We start from the raw sequence: 21,875 nt of genomic DNA, 5'->3' as shown, positions 1-21,875 counted from the left end.
TCGCGGACCCCCTTTGGACCGTGCAACCGTCATCTGTCTTGTGCAAATATTAACTGAAGGCTAGTGATAAACAGTACCAAAATGACCTTATTCGAAATTTACACCATACTATTTATGTAGAAATTGGGAAGACGTTTATTATTTCAAAGCGAACTTTGTGGCTGCATTTCTTGAAATACACTGCCGTGTTTTGAAAATCCGCGCCGTCGATTTGACACGAACGAGTGCCGAAAATCCATTAATTTCCACAAAGATATAGGTGGTGGCGAATGAAGTAATAACGTGTAACGTTTCCGACAACACATTTGGGTCTGATCGTAACATATGTAGCACCAATATAACGCACGTACAGCCTAATCATGTCTATGTAGCAGTTCATCTTGAAGTCATTCTGGAATAGCGGTGATTTATATCACCGAACAAAATCGATTTTATTCCGAAATGAAAATGAAATTTTTTCTGAAACCCCAGCAAAACATCTCTAAACATCAATATGTTTGTACAAGTGGTCTATTGGCAATTTGTCGATTATAATGAGTTTGCACAGTAGAATATTTCATCTCAGATGGTCATTCTGTTTACGCGAGTCCTTGAGTTTTAGCAGTTATGAAGCAAAACTGCTTCGCGATTTCTTTAATTTAAAAAAATAGAAATTATAGGTTATCACAGGATCCCCCGGAATTGCTTCGCGAGTAGTTATATAGATCGGTCAACCGGTGGCAGGGGTTCTTATGGGCCCGCTGGTGACCTGCCGCGAAACTCGTGTTGGTGACCCCACCCTTTTGACCCCCCCTTCCGCTGGTGACCTGCCATGTGTTCTTATGGGATCTCTGGTGACCCCACCCTTTCAGGTATAGGGCTCGCTCATGACCTGCCGTGAAAACTCGTGTTGGTGACTCCACCCTTTTCGAGTCCCTATCGCTGATGACCTGCCGTCTCGTCAGTAGTTATATAGATCTCTCGCATGACGCCATTGGTTCCTTATGGGCCCGCTGACACGGTGCCTCGAAACTCGTGTTGGCACGGTGACCCTTTTGACCCCCCCTATCTCTCGCACGGTGCCATTGTGTCTTATGGAGCCTCTCACACGGTAACCCTTTTCGGTATAGGGATCGCTCACACGGTGCCGTGAAAACTGGTGGTGACATGGTTATCTTTTCAGGTATAGGCATCTCTCACACGGTGACTCTTCTAGGTATAGCCATCTCTCTCACGGTGCCTCGAAAACTCGTGTTGACAGGTCGTACTTTCAGGTATAGGCATCTCTCACACGGTGCCTCGAAAACTCGGGTTGACAAGTCGTACTTGTGTGGGTATAGGCATCTCTCGCACGGTGTTGAATATGTATCAAGTAAATAGTCACGTGATTGGCTCTTAGTTAATGTGTATATCCCAAATTATTATATATGACCAATTTGAAGTAATCCCAACGTTTACGGTGAGTGCGACTTTAATATATCGTTATTCTTATGGGGGCGGTGACACGGTAACGTAGCTGATATAGACGCGACATGATAGCGTTACAGTATAGGGATCGCTCACACGGTTCTACATGAAGACGTCATAGTTTAGTCGTGACAAATGACCGATCGTGTTCTAAGTCTTTCCTCGCTATTGATTGCTAGCTGAATAATACTTCAGATCGGATTATTCGCACCTTCCATACCGCTGTTTCGCGCCTACAGAATAGTCCGCTGTTCACAGTCGCAACAAGAATCACAAGTATACACATTTACACATTCGTTTATTACTCTGAAATCAAACTCTTCACAAAAGCACGTACAATCGTATCATTCACTTTTTTATCATCGCCAAAATTATCCAAGTATTCCTTGGCTGAAAATCCTTGTGCTCTTTTTATCAAGAATGCAATAGCATGATCTCCACACACATCCGAAGTTTTACTCTGTAGCTGTTTCCCAGTCACGGAAAATTCATCCGGCTCCAGGAATTCGATTATCTGAGGTTTTAGTGGGCCGAAACCTAGTGAATCATGAAAATGAGTATCGTCATCTCTGTATATACACACCCAGTGAGACCCAGGCAAACTCGACTCGTCGTAATTAATGATGATAGCGAATTTTCCGCTAGTTGGTTTCTTTGGTAATTGGTCTACTGGATAAGTTCCTAGATATAGACTTCGCGTATCAGGGTGGTTATAGAGAATATCATTGATCTCAGACGTATTCATATTTCGACGACTTGTCTTTTTTGATTCAACTGTAGAAGATGTTGAAACTCCTTCAAACATAACAAGGTTACGGAGGTTGGTAAAGGCTTCGACGTAGTCAAAACCAGATGCACAGTTCCTGTCTTATGAAGTTGATAACATCCCAAACTATTATCAGGCGTCAAATCAAACACAAAAAGAGTGTACCCATTGACATAATCTTTGCGGGAAATATTTAAAGGTGCCTCGGATTCCCAGCGACCTGTCTGAGAGAATAGTGTCATATAGCCTTCGAGTCCGCCGTGTTTATCAAAATCGAAATGAAATTCGCGTCCGTTAATTTGACGCCCATCCACACTTAACGAAAGATTTTGAACATCAAAGTGTTTAAAGTTGAATGGATTTTTGGCTCGAACACCGTTAAATGTCGTGGTCTCGACTAAACCAATTACGATCTTCTTTGGCATGGTGCCGCTAACTAACTCTCTATCAATTTTCGATAAACCCGCGGCGAATGTATGAGTCGACATTTGTAAGCGTATCCAGGGGTACTTGGCAGTATTCTTCTGTAATACAGACTTGTGTGCTAAGCTTACACTTTCGGCGATCTTCATCTGTTTGACATACACCTCCATTTCGAGTAAAACAATTTGTACATCTTCCGCATCACCAAGCAGACAGAAATTATCTTCGTTACGTGTAAATTTTAATTTCATGTCGACATTATCCAACATACATCTAGACTGTTCAAAAAGACCCATTCGAATTTTTCCGATCAACTCTAACGGAGTGCTGTTTTTTGTAAGGTCTTTTCGTTTAACATATCCAGTATTCGCTGCACCAAGAACATCCATAGATCCAGCGACATCTTTATAAAAACCTTGTCCTTGCACAAAACTCTCCGAGGCACCATGTGTATCATTCAACAACCGAGAGATATAAGCTTTGTACGCATGACAATTATCTGAATTTGTGATAACCTCATTTGAAATAGTTACATCGATTTGTTTGAAAAGAGAATCCAACATGTTATTGACCAGACCAACTTGTGTGTCGTTTGCTAAATCAGTTCCATCGCGTTTAGTGAGCTTCAAACGTAATCTCAGGAACGTGTTTTGTAGATCCATATATCGATCCGTCCTTGGTAATTGCACTTCCATGACATTACCTAAACTATGGGGTTTGACGACGACATATTGCGATTCCTCAATACTGGTTTGTGTGTGGGGTATACTAAATATGTTTAATCCCGAGTTATGACATTCTCTGGAACCCGCGTGCATCAACATAGTTCTTAGTCGAATATATCCTGTTGTTTACGACGACGTTTGGATGAAGTGTTCTTTGACTTTGTTTTTTTCCTTTTTATAGCTTTTGGGGTTAAAATTTTATCAATCACTCGACCGCCAGCTTGTTTACTTCTCTTGACAACACTAGACTTGATCGAGTTACCCCGTAATAGATCTCTCGCTATTTCACCTCCAGTCCGTAACAATTGACCACCGGCGTATTTCGCAATAGGTGTCACTAAACGACCGAGTGATTTAAACAAACTCCCGATACCGGAACCGGCTTGAACTCCACCACTAAAATATCCATAACCATCGCCTGTCTGGTTATAATGACGATGGACAGAATGATGATCACACGTGAAAACAACTTTCATAATCGCTTCCTAATGTTAAATGTAGCTTGCAATGAACGACTTATTATATTTATAGGTTCCCCAAACTCATCCCTGAGGTAAAGACATACAGAATCTACAACATCTTTTGAAACAGGGAAATAATACGGATTTGTCGCTACCCAATTATGCGTGACATCACCAGGTGTCAGCGGTATAACTCGTAATAAACGCGCTAACACATCTCCAAGTAAGTGAGGGTGAATAATATCGCAATACACAAACAAATATTGACCAATCGCCGGTTCGGTTAAAGTGAAATCGATCTCCATGAGGGCTAATTCACAATATCTTGTCGGGATGTTGTTGATGGTGAGTAGTCTGTGTTCAAAATCAACACCAAGCATAGAGGTGGTTAACGTCACTATTTTCATCGTGCGTGGAGTGTCAATGTGGTCTCTATATCATGTACTAACTGACCGTGTTGATCCCGGATGGTGATTTTTATATCGCGGATGTGGTTAATCGATACTGGGAAATAAAAAGGTTTTTCATATACAACTTCTTGTCTCATACACGTCTCGTTATTTACTTGGATCACACGAAGCAATTGACTCATGTAATCACCCACCGGATGATGTCGTAGTACATTGATATACACAAAAAGATATCTGAGGTGGGGTTGAGTTGGTTTAGGTTTGATCGACGTGACATTACATACTGGTGTCGACACTTGATCAACTACACTGAAATAATTCGTGAATATATCCGTGGGGTGGAGTGTGATACGTTTCGAGTAACGAATTCGGAAAAGTTCATCGTTGATTCTTTCGGTGAAACAGTGTTTGAAACTGTCAGATAATATTCTTCGCGTCAACTCGAGGTTGTTTGCATAATTCCCAAGTGGTGTTAGGTACGCTTCTACTATTCGATCTTTCTCATTATGTAGCTCCCAGAGTGCTTGATCACGATTGATTATAATTCGATCAAGAGATTCACTGACAAAACTCATATCCATCAACGCAAGCTCATTACAAATAATTTCATTCGGTAACACCACCGCGAATTCACCTTGGGTGCCAGACAACGTGATGTAACTCATATTGAATCAACAGCTCTACGACGGAAGCGTAGGGTTACTGTCACTGGTGCTTTTCGAAATTTAATAGGGTTGCCAGCTGCATCACGTAGATAAATTCGTATCGTTCTAAAATTGTTTCTCGCTAAAGCAAAGAAGTATGGTTTTGGGAATATGTTGATTTGGTTTTCATTCGGTTTAGCGGTTACAGTAACCACCCGTAAAAGTTGTTGCAGCTTGTTACCATGTGGTCTTGGTTGTATCAGATCGCAATACACATAAACCTTATCAATCCGTTCCAACTTTATCGCAGGTGTAAATATAAATTCTACCACTCCGCGGCGACGAGATACAACGCGTCTAAATGTTATTGTGTCCAACACAGAACCAAGCGGTATCAGTCCGTAAGGCTCGGGTGAATCATGCGTGGTACGGGGTATGTGTTTGACGCTAGAGTCTGCGGTATCGGTATTTATGGGTACACCCCGCTTGTGTCTTTTTTTACTCGTGACTAATCTTCTGAATGTGATTCTAAAGTCACCGAATCCTTGTAAAATGAAAATGTCCCCCACGTAATATTTCTCGTACGATTCTAACATTTCACCGATGCTGTAATACGAACCTTCGGGAATATAATACCGTTCGGTGTATCCATTCACATCGACAAATCCAAAACCGATACTTTTCGCTGTCACTTCAATTCGCGGTTGGAAATCATGGGGGAAGGTCAGCTCACATAATCCTAGCTCATGGCGATTCATTTCTAATTCTTTGTAAAGTTCCGTTTGAAAATCTGTGCTAGTATTCGGAAATTTATCCAAACTCGCATTCGAAGGTAGAGTCAACAACATTTTATTGTTTCTTTCAACATATACGGTGAGGCGATGGATTCGGTAATAAATACCCAAGTGAAGAAGACAGTAGCGTTAAATATATCTCACGATCCACCCCGACAGAAATTTGATATAAGGAAAACACGATTACACACACTAACATACAAATCTGTACAATAAACACAATCTGGTTTTTCAGACTGTTCGAGACTTGACCCATGCGAGATGAGTCGGAATCAGAATCCATAGTTTGGTTGAACAACATTTTCAGCGTCTATTTATACAAATCCGAGACCCAGGAATTAAATGTAGATGGGTAACCCAACCATTTTACAAAATATTGCGTTTTCTTTCCTTTCCTGCGAGTAGACAGGATTTTTTCGATATTGTAAATATTATTATTTTTAGTTATTGGTTGTAACTCTTCACGCTGAAAGCGACCGTCTATAACTTCACCATGGTAGTCTTTCAATTGATAAGTAGGAGGGTCACCTTTACGACATTGAGATACGAAAAAGATTTCTTCGGTCCAACTCGCCAAGGCACTTTTTACAAAATTACCACGCGATTTCGAAATCCTGACCGGTGTGCCGATAGTTAGTTTGGGTTTTTTAGGGGTCATGTCACCGTATAACCTATGGAAAATTTGTTCTTGATTTGAATAATCAACATCCGCTGGAGGACACCCTATAGCGACGTGAAAAGTAGTGTTATACCCTTGGCATATCTCAGACAGGACATTAACATAATTCAAAGTCTTATTATGCGTGAAATAACGGTATAACACTTGCTTCACAGTACGAATAACACGCTCGCATATCGATGCTTTCAGTTCACTATTTGTATGAAAATGTCGCACATTGTTCTCTTTTAAGAAAGTCTGAAACGCTCGATTAGTAAACTCAGAACCTTGATCACTTTGAATAACATGAGGTATACGATCCTTAAATATTTCCTTGAATCCGCGAATAATACCTTGCGAGGTTTTGTTTTTGAGTGGATACAGATATAAAAATCGGCTAAAACAATCGATCGTCACCAACACATATTTAAAATTATCGTTTTCTTTTGAAAGATTTTGCATATGCATGAGATCGGTTTGATACTGAACACCGAGACCGGACGTAATCACTCTAGGTCTCTTAAATTTCTTTCGATATGGAAAATGTTTTGTGTACGCGTCCTTGCTCGAAAGAAACTCCTTGACTTTGGCTCTATTCCGCCCTCTAGAGAATACGTATGCACCGCGATAACTACCGGGTAGCCCTGGCGTGAAATACTTAGTATGGCTCCCATCCGTATCGTCTCGGGGTCTTGGGTGTACGACCGCTTTTCGTCGGGGCATGCTGAGTCTTTACTTTGCTTCGTTGGCTACTCGGTGATGGTATAGGAATCCTTGATGGTTCACCCTTGATCAGGCGTCGCAGCACGTCTAACTCACTAGCCGAAAATAGATTTCTTTGTTCTGATATATCGATTTTCATCGGTTGATTCAATGTGTCGTGTTTTGTTTGATAACGATTTAGTGCGTCGTTATATAAGGCTAATTTTCGTTCCTGGGGTATGTTCATCTGTAATATATCGCTCATACATCTGTCGATATCCAAATCCAATTTCTGAACGTCAGCTCCGTTGATCGGGCTCGGATTTATGAAGATTTTTTTAAAAGAAGTCATTTTTTGAAAAGATTACCAAGTAAACCAGTGACGACGGGTAGGATGCTTGATAATAGAGTCATAAACATACCCCCATTCTGGTTGACCATACGTTTTTTATGTCGAATAGGGATGTCTTTCCTGACAAGTCGACGTAAACTACATTTATGAGCTGATAGTCGCTTTCTTTTATACTTTGAAAGAGGGATGTTACCGTTTAAAATGTTCTTTGTACAATCGCATATACACTCGATCAACTCTTTGCTGGCACCCGATATAATTTGCTTGCGTATCTCGGGTTTACTTTTATGTAGAAATTCTAGTGTGGGTATATGCCGCCGTGTCCTAGCTGGTACCTTCGTCATTTTGAGTTTAAAGTCGTCTCTGTGCTTGGCTATTTATACCAGTGGGCTATAAACCACCATGGTTTCACCAGGAAATATATTGGTCATAACTCGTCGATTTTCAGGTGCTTCTTGCGTGACATCAAGAAATAAATAACCATGAGGTCGTCTAGCGGCGTCACGATAAGCCTCTGTTAAAAATCTAGAGTTTGGGTACATTTGTCGACCAAGAAAACTGATCTGCTGTTGGTCGCGCGGATTCTTGAAAATCACCATATACGAGCTTGAGAGACTCAAGTCACGTGCTCCTTTACCCTTGTGATACAGGTTCTGCGTGATATAGCAAATTGAATTGGCCGAATGATGTGAAAATCTTGTGAAGTAGTCTGCAATTTTCGCCGTCTCAGTCATGAAATCATCCACTATAATCAAGGTGTCTTCAGAGCAAACCTTCAACTCTTCTAAAATATCTAGACCGGCGTGGAATTCTACGTTATGCATCGTCTTGAAAACCTCCTGATAATTATTGTAACAATATACGACCCTGGACACACTAGGTTTAATCATTGATGTCGCATGTCTAATCAGCTTTGCAACAAAAGTAGTCTTCCCACTTCTTGAAGGACCACTCACAATACACGCGAATGGGTGGATCAATTCCATCATTTGTTGTTTATTGAAAACTCGATAAAGTGCATTTGTTTATATATCAACAAGGTTGGGAATATCCACTGTTGTAGTCATCTTGTTCTAGTGGAATATATAATCCCAGTAGAGTCCGATTTAACAATTTTCCACGGGTTATGAAATCTTCATCTGTTCCTCATCATCGGTGGAAGTTGTAGTGTTACGAATGCTTCAGGTCGTCAAGCAGCTGACCCCAATCTGTAAAATAATAAATCACATAAGAGGATTCATAATACGAGAGGATTCATAGGGCTTTAAAATCTAACAGTGTTACTATACCAAACTATAGACCTCACCATGGAGCACAAGTTCTAGTTGTCTGCTTTGTATCAATCGGGTGTCATCGGTGTTGCGAGTTGTTGGTAGAGCCAAGAATCATGAACTGTGGTAATTCCTGCTCCAAGGTAATCATCTCTATATGTAAACCATTGAAATCTAACGACATGACAGACATTAGATAGGTAATAGTGTTATCCATCTGGAAAACAAATGATACATGAACACACAATACAAATAAATCACATCAAACACACAGTATATACAAATAAATTAAAGTCACACAAAATATATACAAGTACACCACAATAACACTCAATACCATGATTAATTTTTTCTTGGGCCACTGTGAAAGTGATTGAGACCGTGGAAAGATGCATCGGCGCCGTATCTCACTTCCATCAAACCAGGTTGATGAAGATAATGAGCATACGTATCTTTACAGCATTGTCTCGTGCGGTCAAAAGAAGTCGGGTCAGTCAAGAATTCGTTTCGATGCTCATCACAAAAATAACGTGGAAACCAATTCTCGTAATCACAGTAAAATTCGTTCCTTTTCTCGGAGATGAGAATATCATCGAGTGGTGCTGAATGTGTGATGAAAAACGAGTTGATATCCAACGAAAGTAGCATGAAGCAGTCGGCGCGAAAATATTTGCATAAACAGTCATAAAAAAACGACAACATCCGTAATTTGACATTATTATACAACCAGAACGATACTTGAATGCAGTTATCTTGCTCGATCTTTTGAGGGTGCTTCGTTATTTCAAATAGATCTGTGTTTAATTGTTCACACTTGACGAAAAAACGATCCTTCACATTTGCGTTCAATTCGCTTTTATCACAGAACGTGGTTTGTTCGAATTTACGCGGATTCAATAACTCACGATCATAACAAGAATTCGCAGCGAGTTTTTGCGTTAGCCCAATAATCTCCGTGTTAGGATCGCGATACCCAGCACGTCGACAGTCTGAGACATTTTTTGTAAAGGTAGCAAAACAGGTCTTTTTGGCGAACTCGACAGCCTCATAAATTTTTGATACCACCAACCCGTGATCTACATACCATTTGATCAAGTCGGAGGTTAGCAAGATTTTCTTACCCCAGTACGACGCAACCAACATGTCAGTGGGTTTACTGGGCGACTTCCGATCTACAGCAAGCTGATTCATGTCACTTTTCACGGTATCGCGAGACACTGTGGTATTTTTGAATATCGGGCGGAGTTCAGCGAATCGCTTTTTCGAATGTGGTCGGGTACAAATATCAACCAGCAAACAACCAAAGAAAGTACCATTCATCACCATCTCCATCAATTTCTGTGGGGTGACAGACTTGGCACGAGTCAGTTGTGGTTGAATGCCATCGAGATATCGCACAATATGAGGATTTCTCTTCTTCTCAATATTCCACTCACATTCCCATTTACATACAACCTGATAATTGAGACTTTTGTAATAATCATGAACACGTTTAGCTCGCTCTCGACGTTCTGGGTCATCACATCCGAATCTGCAATCGTGAGCGTGAAAATCGCATCTAAGGAACGATAGGATTATCCCTTGTCCAGCCGAATTACGATAAAACCCATCAGGTCGATAATTGCGCGTGCCAACATGAATTTCAGGATCGTTAAAAGCGTGGTGAACATGTACCTTATGAATATAGGAATACCAATTCATCCACTGGGTTACAGTCTCTGAGCATTTCGGCGCGGTCTTGACAGGTTTGAATTTAGTACACTCGGCGTCGATTCGTCGCCAACGTATCGCAAATCCAGTTGGACTTGGTCGACTTAAAGCATACAGATAGAGTGAGTCACTGGTCAAACTTGTTATATGTTGCGCAATCTGTGCATTTTCCTTATAGACATGTTCTTTGATTCGAGTTACACCTGGTTTTGGGTGTCGATGGAAAATGATCGATGGTCCACCCACTAAATTATCCCTGAATAGCGAAAACAGATCTTTATGTTTGTCGTTGAACATTGTGAAATCACGTGGGATGATATTAAAAAGATGTCTCGATACAACCCCGAGCAGGCAGACCGCGTCCTTGAATATATCAACATTGAATTGGCTTTTGAAAGATTGGAATTGTTTTTCTAAAACCTCTATGAGGTAGTGAGTATCGTTCGCGTTGCACCATTTGAGATAATCACGCAGAGAGGTCATTTTGTTGTCGTTCCAAACCTTCAAACAGTTTTCATATTCTGATGTTGATATATTGCAACCTTTTAGTGGGTTGTAAAACTCGTCGCGGCTAGGAAGACTCGAGTTATCCAACTTTTCCAAACTAGTCAGAAACTGGTACGGGAAGTGAGCTTTAGCGGTGCTACATTTGAAGGTTACCAAATATGAATCATACGAGAAATCGGGTGTCAAGTAATTCACAATGTCCAAGAATTGAAGTCTGTTGGTCGTCATTGAGAGAAATTTGTTACCGCGTTTCAGTACACTAAGATTGTCGTCAACGAGAAAACCAAACAAGTACGCTTTGAGCCAGTTCAAGTCATACCGACCGCCATTGAATGATAACACAGGAATTTGACGTAAATAACTCATAAACTCCACTTGTAAACGTTCAAGGGGTATTGGGTGTTTTGAAGGATCGAGCGCTTTCATTTCGGTAATTTTCGATTTGAGCATGTCCAGGTAGGGTCGATATTCTGTGAGTGACAGTCTGAATGATTCACTTTGAATATCATGAAAATGGTCAATCATTTGTGCGCACAAATCGTTTGTATCACCTCTCGAGTCAATTACATGCGACTCCAAGTAACCTTCCACATTAGACGATATGCTAACGGAGATGGGAATGTTCTGGTGCTCTCGCGAAGTTTTTGAGGTATCGTTGGTATCATACAAACTCTCTATACTGAACGCGATACGATACTTGAAATAACGAAGCTGGTGGGGAACGAATACCCCTTCAAGATCGAGTCTTTCGAAAATATTCGGAGGAGGGCTATAAACCCCGCCGGGGAACACTTCAACAGGACCCGTTACACATTTGTGTCTGGTCAATTCATGTTGCAAATCAAAGAATTTTTCACAAGTATCACAATGATAGCTCTCCGCATAACGGTTCACGTTTGTAATTAAACAAAAATGGCGATCCTCTAAATGTAGGTAAACAGGTTTCGCTTCAAACGTACTGCGCCGGAGTGCGACAGCTTTACCCTCAGCTTTGGTGTACACGAATATGGCGACATTAAACAAGACCTCGATATCACTCAACATGTCAAGAGTTACGCCGGCTTCCACACTGACACCATAAACCGAAGTGAATTGTTGAGCCATTTCCTTTGTATCTTTGCCTAGCGAATGGGCGATGCAACGAAAGGCGCAAAGATTGTCATTGTACAGTTTCTTATTTTTTCGACGTGTAAATGTCATGATACATCTCGATTGTGTCAGACCTGGAGGTATTTTGATACCAACACACCCAATCAACAAACCATTGGCAGGATATACATAGAACTGTGGATTGATCAGACGCAACGATTGGTCAGCTTGGAAAACACCCACCCCCATACGGTTCAAGTTGTGAATATCATACACACAGCTACTGTTCACTACATACGATTTCACCGCGTGGTAGTTTTGGGATGTAATTTCTTGTTGTCGGTCGTCGATCTCTGACGATACATTTCCATTCTCGTGATTCCGCAGACATCGATCCATCTGTAAAATTGATAGCACGCGGTTAAATTCAGCACTTTGGGAACATTAAACTAGTCTTACTTACAATCTAGTTTCTTTGCTGGTGTCTTCGACTCTTTATGCTTAATAAAACAAATTACACATCGAACTATGCTCACTAACGTTGTGTTATAGCAGATAACTTACCAGTAGGCTTGCGTGTTGTTAATAATCGTTGAGTTTGGTTTATCTGTTCAACAACAAAAATCGTTACATCGGGCTCCTATCGTTCTGACTAGTAATAACTCACCGATTTAATTCTTTAATTCCACGCTTGTTGTGTCTGGTGGATAAACGAAGAACAAATTATATTCATAAATCAAAGTAGTCATACCAGATAACTTACCTATTAAGTAGTTAACCGTCGACTCACTCTTGAATATACTCAGCTCACCAAATACGTCGTTTGCTCTAACTCAAACTAACTGTTCCAACCCGCAGATTATGTCTGGATCAATAAAGTACGGCACTCGGTGATGTTCATTTATAGAGTTCATTTTCGCACGCTTAGGCGACTCGCTTTTTATTTCTATTATGTAACAACCCTTTCCCTCTCGATACCACGCGGCGTTTCACACCTTATCGAGGTTCTCTTCGCAGTTATTGTTACAGATATCTGTTATGACAACTAGCGCGATTATTGAGAATTATCTTCTGTACTATCATAACTTAACAACTTCCGCCTTGAGCGAAATGGAAAAATTCATCCGTAAGGTACTAGATTTCTATGTATATGGACAAAACGTGAACCGTGTTCGAAAGTGTGATTTCACCGCATTGATTAACTCGATTCGATCATACGGCATCGATTGGAATGGAGTGTTTAGTATCATAAGCGTTGCGGCGATGAAAAGTGACATACGTACCTTAGCGGTGTACAGAGATTTAGCAACAGACATCTTGAATACTCACTACAGTACATTGATAAGTGACTGGGTAAGAAGAAAATGATCCTTCATCATAACGCCTTGTGAACGACATCCTTTCGTACAGAATTCATGTAAAGTCTACTTCAAACCAAGTCTATTCGTGCGACTCGTCGGTGTTATACAAAGTCTGTTAACTCACTTAATACCACGCACCTAATTCTATAAATGTCGATGGATTTGTTGACGAATTTCATATTACCAAATGATATGGCATCGAACAGCGTCAACAGTATGCAAGTCGGAGCAACTTCAAATTTTCACGTCGGTGTCAAATTCGTTTCATCACCCAAAAGAGGTGGTGTTTGTCAATATCTCAAAGGTATATTCATCGATGGTAATAATGAAGAGATATCTTTCACGTGTTTCAATCGTGAATTATTCGGGAACATTGAGAAAGCATTCAACAAACGAAAAAAACTCATGGTCAAATCCGGTTGGGTCCAAATTGATAAATTTACTGGCAAACCGATTGTATTACTGGGTCGGGCTTCGTCAGTAACCCCACATGGAAAATCGAGACATACGACTGAAGAATATCCATTATTGACCTGTGAATCGGTATACGGGAATAAAGATGAACACGTATCGATCGCCGCTACTTGTGTTTCTCTAGAGGAGAAGGTGGTCAACTCTGGCACCGGAAAGGAGTTGAAATTATACAGTTTTACATTGAAGGATGATACTGGCGAGGTGGTTTTGGATCAATGGAACAAAGCCTCACTCGTACCCGGGAAGAAATATCAACTCACTCGCGTTAAAAACTGTGTCGGCAGATTGAAAATCGATCAGTTAACTAGACTTGTTGAATTGAAAGAATAGTTTGCGTATTTGTATACCACAATACAATATTTACTTTCGTGTAAAATGCTTGACCTATGTAATTCGACAACTGGGTTAGCGCGGTGTTGTTCTACTGCTCGTGGTGTGAATATTGTGCTATCGCAGTGAAGTCGCGACTGTGAACAGCAGACTATTCTGTAGGCGCGAAACAGCGGTATGGAAGGTGCGAATAATCCGATCTGAAGTATTATTCAGCTAGCAATCAATAGCGAGGAAAGACTTAGAACACGATCGGTCATTTGTCACGACTAAACTATGACGTCTTCATGTAGAACCGTGTGAGCGATCCCTATACCTGTAACGCTATCATGTCTATATCAACTACGTTACCATGTCACCGCGATCATAAGAATAACGATATATTAAAGTCGCACTCGCCGTAAACGTTAGGATTAACTCGAATCGGTCATATATAATAATTTGGGATATACACATTAACTAAGAGCCAATCACGTGACTATTTACTTGATACATATTCAACACCGTGCGAGAGATGCCTATACCCACACAAGTACGACTTGTCAACCCGAGTTTTCGAGGCACCGTGTGAGAGATGCCTATACCTGAAAGTACGACCTGTCAACACGAGTTTTCGAGGCACCGTGAGAGAGATGGCTATACCTAGAAGAGTCACCGTGTGAGAGATGCCTATACCTGAAAAGGTAACCATGTCACCACCAGTTTTCACGGCACCGTGTGAGCGATCCCTATACCGAAAAGGGTTACCGTGTGAGAGGCTCCATAAGACACAATGGCACCGTGCGAGAGATAGGGGGGGTCAAAAGGGTCACCGTGCCAACACGAGTTTCGAGGCACCGTGTCAGCGGGCCCATAAGGAACCAATGGCGTCATGCGAGAGATCTATATAACTACTCTCGTCGGTGATACCACCCTTTCAGGTATACGCTGTGTCGATGACCTGTCATTCTTGTGTGATGATAACGTTACGGGTATAGGGATCTGTGGTGACTCGCCATGTGTTCTTATGGGTGCGGCGATGATTCGTACTTTCGTTGATAGAATGCTAGCGGCATGTCGTACTTTCACCAAAAAGGGTGTGAAATAGTTTGCTAAATCTAGGAATCAGTCGCTTGGTAATTAGTTTACCACGGTGCCGGCGTAGACGGCGATTCCAATACCAACAATAGCCGCGTTCACATATTAACACTCCAAATAGGTGTGAAATAGTTTGCAAACCCTGCGATCGCTGACAAGATAATGTCTCAGACATACGCGACTTGATGTTACAGGCATATCGATCACTCACGCGGTGAAATTTTCGTAAGCAGTTTGGGACAGAGCTTGATTTCACTCGTAAGATTTAATAAGTAACGAATAACAGACCGCCAGTGTCGGTAACTTGAATAGCGACAAATTGCCACTTATTTCCGCTCTAACCCTAATCCTTTGTGAAGTGAACGCTTATTCAAAAAGGTGTGAAATATTGGTAAAATCTCGCGACCGCTCACAAGATAATACCTAAGACATAACCATCGCTCGCGACTCGCTGTTACATACACGCCGATCGTTGACAATGTAATATTTTGGTAATTGGTTTGCCACATAACCGGCGTAGACGGTGATACCAACAATAGCCGCGTTCACAAACTAACACTTCAAAAAGGCGTGAAATAGGTTGCAAACCCCGCGATCGCTGACAAGATATTGTCTCGGACATAACCATCTTTCGCGACTTGCTGTTACATACATTCCAATCACTCACAAGATACTATTTTGGTACTTAGTTTGTCACAGAACCGGATTTCGCTGGTAAAATTTAATAAGTAACGAATAACAGAGCCGGCGTAGACGGTGATTCGAATACCGACAAATTTTCACTTATTTCTGTCCCAACCCTAATCCTCTGTGAAGTTGACGCTTATTCAAAAAGGTGTGAAATAATTGTAAAAATCCTACGTCGCTGACACGATAATGCATCAGACATAGCGATCTAGTTATAGTACGGTGTCGGAATCCATTCGCGAGATGTTCTAGAGGTAAATTGAGATAATCCGAAACCGAATATTTTGACTTTGGCGTAGTGTGAATTGAAATAGGATTGACAAACATGACTACCAACTTTCCCACAGTCCCGTTTCGATATTATACACACATTGATTTGAAACAAGTAATGTAACATTGCAACTCTATTCACGGCCCCGCTTTCCGTTTGTCAAAGAGATATTTTAACATCTTACCATACTGAAAAGAATTATTCACAACAATAACAATTGTTAAAAATCTAGTTTTCACTTACTTGATTATATCACTACAACTCATAAATTTGAATTAATTCATCCTGGTTGTATTCGTATGATCGGTCTTTTTTTTATTCGATTGTAAAGGTCGTTACTATTCTGAAGACAAAGTATTTACTAATCGGTGCATACACGATTCGACTTGAACATATTATATTTTGAGTATACGAGATTTGAATGTCTGAACAATAACTGAGAAATAATTTATCACAATTAAATCCGTAAAAGATATTTGAATGTCAGCAACTCGGTAAGGTCATAGTTACTACCACATTACCTAATTTACCCGACCAACTCGTCATGATCATTCCCGAAATCAACACAAACATGACTACTGACTTGAGTCAACCACAAAACAGCATCAAGTTTTAAATCCGCTTGTAGCTTACGGTTTATTTGAATGCGGGTTATGTTTTGTTGTAATTGAGTGTACGGAAATAGTATTACGTCTCGACATCTCACCATCTTACCATCAACAAAAGAGTAAAATACACAAACCTTGTCAAGTCAATCCGTTTGTAACTCACCGAACCAAAGCAAAAAGTGTCCATACGAAAAGTAGACAAGACTACGCAAGTAATCACTACAACCCACAAACATATCAAGTTCGGTTTTAGGCATATACCACCAACTCGTCTTTTTTGTTCAACTGTAAAAGTCGTTACTATTTTGCAAGACAAAGTAATTACTACTCGATAGATTTTGTAAGACAAAAGTAATTACTACTCGATGCAGGCGCCTTGAGATTAACCTAACATGTTTGAGTATACAAGATTTGAAAGTCTGGCCATCGTAGTTGAGAATTCATTTCTTACAATCGAACGTAGGTGTTATATCGAAAATTATCATGATGTAAACATAAGGATTGTCACATCGATTTGACATATGGGGTTTTGTAATGGTCTATCATGACTTGATTACTAATTTATTTGTGTTAATTAGACCCGCCGATGTGGTGAAGGTTATTATGACAGCAACAAACTTTTCACTATCATGGCTATTAACATATTGAGTTGTAAAACTATACGTGTCTGAAATGTTCATGATTGACAAATCATTCCACCTTGGTACAAATCACTCTGGGTATCGCGGATATCAGAAAATACTTTACAAATGTAATCGTTCAGTTACCAAGACTAAAGATGAAACAACAATTCCGTTTGCTGGCTAACAACCGGGCAATACTTTATTGTCAGAATCTGTGACGGTGAATTGAAACATACTCATCTTACGCAGTACGAGTAAATCACTTTGGACTCCGAGCGGCGTCGTTTAATCCGTGTTAAACTCTGTTCACACTCTCTGTCGAATGTGTGAAATGTAAAACATTACGAGGTTACACTCTAAGACTTTGATCAACAGAGAAACAATTTTGAATATCTTTACTGGATGGATCCTATTCAACCGACCTTGGTTAATACAAAACTCATAACAATAATAAAATCGAAGTATGTGCTACACTGAAATCTAGAAAAATGTGTTTGTATTGTTGTTCATAGTAGTGATATCGATTTGAACCTGCGGAATAATTGTCATCATCTAACCAAACTAATGAAAGTCGTTGTCAATTTGTATGATGTTCACTGAATGCATACTAGTACTATTTGTGCAACACACACGAGCAGAGAAATTGGAAATTTTCCCATTGCCATTTGTCAAAGTAAATGTCGTCACAATACTCAGTCACTAAAAGACCATATACTTGTATGTGATTGAATCACCAACAATTAACTCGCTAAATCAAATCGTAAGGCAATTTCACGCACTCAGCGGATATTACACAACGTCGCTTTATCGGTGTGGGTCGTTTTTTCTAAATACAAATCATATCTGTCCAGTAGAAAACAATTTTCACGCACTTGGGTAATGAAACCAGTGTGCAATATCAATACAAGATATTTTCGTGACACAAAAAATAATCAACTTACTCGATATTCTCGTAAAACGAAACTGTACACAGGTTTCATGTTTTTTGTATGACACGGAATTAATACCGATCGAAGTAACTGTGTTGGAAATGACTTTCATACAAATACACTCTATGTGGTTAACATTCTCATCGATTCTATTGTGATCAATGTATACTATATGTATTCTGGATTCATTTCGATATGGCTAAACATACAACCTCGACAGATACGAATTGTCACACACTCAACTAATATCATACCAAATAGTTATTTACAACAACCAAGACACAGAAAATTTGTTTTGGCCGTTTCGATTTTATTACTGGAGGTACTCATCACTTCGCTTAATACAATCTAGATTTAAACCCCATCGAACCTTTGGTGTCTATCGTTTTGCTGGATACGAATTATGTTAGTCTAACAGTAAACAATTTTCACAATCTTGGGTTATGAATTCAATGTGTTGGCGCTCATTCATTATTTTGTTTGTATCAACTAGTTACTTTGTAGGGTATGAATGAGCACCCTCCCACAACTCTTACAAAAGTACGAAGGATATTTACATCACACAAAGTAGTCGACTTTACTTCATATCCTCACACTACGAAACCAAATGGTTGTTTAGACTCTACAAACTTTTTTACACGAATGGTCACACATCTAAATATTCAAATAATCCAACACACAACTATAGTACTTACAGAAATATCATAGTTCTTGTAACAAAGGTGTTTATCGTAAGTCCTACACAGTCATGATAGCCATCCGAGTTTGACTTTTAGAAAATATTATATCGATACATCTTTCAAAAACAAAACCATGGTCACTGCTTGAGAGACCTGCCAATGATATCACAATAATACAGTTACTTCCACAAAAAAAAAAATATGTATTCGACTTACTTTCCACAAATCTAACACACAAAACAATTTACTTTGCTAACGAAAAGTGCTGAGTCATCCTATGATTGTCCTCACAACAATACAACTAAAACATACTATCATACAAAATGGTCGTTATAGTTTGCACCCCAACGGTACATCGTAAAAGTAACAAGTTTCAAGAATCGAGTTATTGAAAAACGTGAAAGTGTTTCTCCTGTGTCGAGTCGTTATGTTGATGAAAGTGTATATTGTAATATCATGATCAATTTGCATTCGTTGGTCACAAACTGTCACTATACTCTAAATAATTATTTTTCACTCAAACACAAAAGCATACTTGTCACCATTCGTTTTCATCAAGTACGAGTTCAAGAAACTTACTTACTACGACATGAATTGTTATTTTTATGTTGTGTAAATAGGTAATCGTTATTTTTAGTAACACTTTATCAATGTCATCGAGTTGTGCGAAAAGATTTTCATGTGGTCTTGCGGTTTTAATCGAAGCACACATCATAATCTAATGTAGAGTCGTCTCTATTGTACAACAACTCGGTAATCGAAATGCATGCATTAACATTTGAACAACGATCTTGTTTCGTCGCACCAAAATATGTTCACTGTCACAATACTCTGCACAAGACGTGCAAATCCTTTTCACCCTCGTAATAGTATACCAACGACCACCGACGACAACGTTTAACAATACCAACGACACTGGAAACACTGAACCCACGACACTTATCCGAGTAAAAATACATTTTCCTTTGGCTACATGACGCTTACCAGAGTAAAAAGTATCATTATCACCTGGAGATCCACCGTTACCCGAACAACAAAACCATTTTCCTTTGGAGATCTATCGTTTACCCAGTGTAACAATACATTTTCACATGGCGATCCATCGTTTACCCTGAGCAACAAACCTTTTTCACTTGGAAATATATTTTTTCCCTGGGTAACAAACCTTTTTCACTTGGAAATATATTTTATCCCTGGGTAACAAACCTTTTCCACTTGGAAATATATTTTTTCCCTGAGTTACAAACCGTTTTCACTTGGAAATATATTTTTTCCCTGAGCAACAACCCATTTTCACTTGGATGTATATTTTTTCCCTGAGCAACAAACCATTTTCACTTGACGGTCCGTCGTTTACCTGAGTAAAAATATCATTTACCTTTGGATATCTGGCGTTTACCCAGTGTAACAATACATTCTCACTTGGCCATCTAACTTTTCCTAGAGTATCAATACCGTTTTCACTTGGAAATCTGACAACCACACCCGGCAATTTGGTGTTTGTTGTATTGACGACAGTTGGAAATTGATGACAACGAACAGTGACGAAAATATACACGGACAACCGGTTTCAGAGTATACCCGCGTCGGTCGTATCACATCAATATCATCGGTTAGCCACATGAAATAACAATATGCTCTTATACATCGAAATGTATGTTTTGGAAATTGGACAATAGGTTTCGATATGTCTGTGATGTCCAGGTTCGTACTTCGGATTTTCCAGAGTCAAAGTGTCTGAATAAAACACCGCCTCGACTTCGGTAAATGTTTGGCACGCAGATAACGCTGGTCGGAAATCGTGGATTTTATGTTTCCATCGGGCTAACAACTCCAGGTTACTTGTGATTTTTCTCACACGTGTTTACTATGTTGTGTCGCTCTTTATTGATCAATACATAACACGCCATTAAGTTTGAAATCGGAAACCTCGAGAAAGTATTAACCGGATCCGGATATCAACTCTGAATCGATAAACCATATTCAAGTAAACATACCACAACCCGGGTTTCCATGAAAATAACAAGACATCGCACAAATCAAGTATACTTCGCGATTATTTGCCCACACAAGAATCCCATAAGCGAGGTGTATGACATTACATACATCATGGATAACATCGTGTCTAGCATTACAAACATCATGGGTGACAAATTCATGTTCTCAAGTCTCGTCATGCACCGACTCTGTACATTCAATGTGGGGTAGACGACTTGGAGACAGACAAACAGACATATTTGACCGTAACATGGCCTTAGCATGAGAATTCGTTACACGGGTACAACGTCGCAGTCAGACGTCTTTAACAGTGATTCCGCGTATGGAAATCTTTATTCGATTGTGGTTTTGTAATGTAATCCGGGTTACTGTGTTTCTGCGGTGTGAAGACTAAATTCGTGTTGATCCCCCTGCAAGAGCGTGATGTCTATTTCACACCTAGAGCAATTATAAAACACATCTTCGAAACTTTTGGTCTAGTTCATCCGCTTGCATTTTGAAACGGACCATCACCGCAAGACAATTGAAAAAACTTTGTCGTTACCTGATCAATATACACGAGTAAGGATGAGACTACGCGTAACTGTCCATAGATTCCTCTGGCCCCACACCGTGGTTTTACGACACAGACAAGATGCAGCAGTGGAAATATTGAAAATGAAAAACGATACCTTGGTTACATTTGATTTGGATTTTACACCTGATGAACCATACACTCGATTGATACATTGGGATGACAACTCTATCGTCGAGGTTGAGGGAAAAGATATGTACAGATTTGTTGGTGTCGTGGATATTCAACGAAAATCGGGGTACATGATTGTACGTGGTTCGCGTATATGACTGTGAAGATATCGCTATACATAACGTGCTGACCCG

The 21,875-nt window shown here is 40.0% G+C and overlaps 2 protein-coding genes across 3 annotated transcripts in view; one reads left to right on the top strand and one right to left on the bottom strand.

Moving 5' to 3' along the window:
- Positions 1-21,875, top strand: part of LOC145455584 (uncharacterized) — a 42,203-nt gene that overhangs the window by 5,179 nt on the left and 15,149 nt on the right. The gene's annotated exons all lie outside the window — the stretch shown is intronic.
- LOC145455536 (uncharacterized) lies at positions 8,350-15,018 on the bottom strand. 2 transcript variants are annotated; one of them, XR_013920361.1, is made up of 6 exons: positions 12,722-15,018; positions 12,626-12,658; positions 12,523-12,565; positions 12,422-12,458; positions 8,688-12,357; positions 8,350-8,589 (listed from the first exon to the last, which is right to left on the bottom strand). XR_013920361.1 is itself a non-coding variant. In XM_080333516.1 (5 exons), exon 5 carries the CDS (start codon positions 12,355-12,357, stop codon positions 8,995-8,997), a length of 3,363 nt encoding a protein of 1,120 aa, XP_080189642.1. In that variant the 5' UTR covers positions 12,422-12,458; positions 12,523-12,565; positions 12,626-12,658; positions 12,722-15,018; the 3' UTR covers positions 8,350-8,994. The 2 variants fall into 2 exon arrangements, 1 of the variants encoding a protein (XP_080189642.1); XM_080333516.1 differs by having other exon boundaries at positions 8,350-12,357.

This window comes from Botryllus schlosseri, chromosome 14, assembly GCF_051294905.1.
Source record: "Botryllus schlosseri isolate E-star chromosome 14, Bs_hap1, whole genome shotgun sequence".
In the NCBI taxonomy this organism is placed as follows: Eukaryota; Metazoa; Chordata; class Ascidiacea; order Stolidobranchia; family Styelidae; genus Botryllus; species Botryllus schlosseri.
The sequence above is the reverse complement of the archived record's forward strand: the minus strand, read 5'-3'. Positions and strand labels throughout refer to the sequence as shown.

Excerpts from the sequence above, each read along its gene's own strand:
- LOC145455536 (XM_080333516.1), bottom strand. The coding sequence starts at position 12,357 with ATGGATCGATGTCTGCGGAATCACGAGAATGGAAATGTATCGTCAGAG.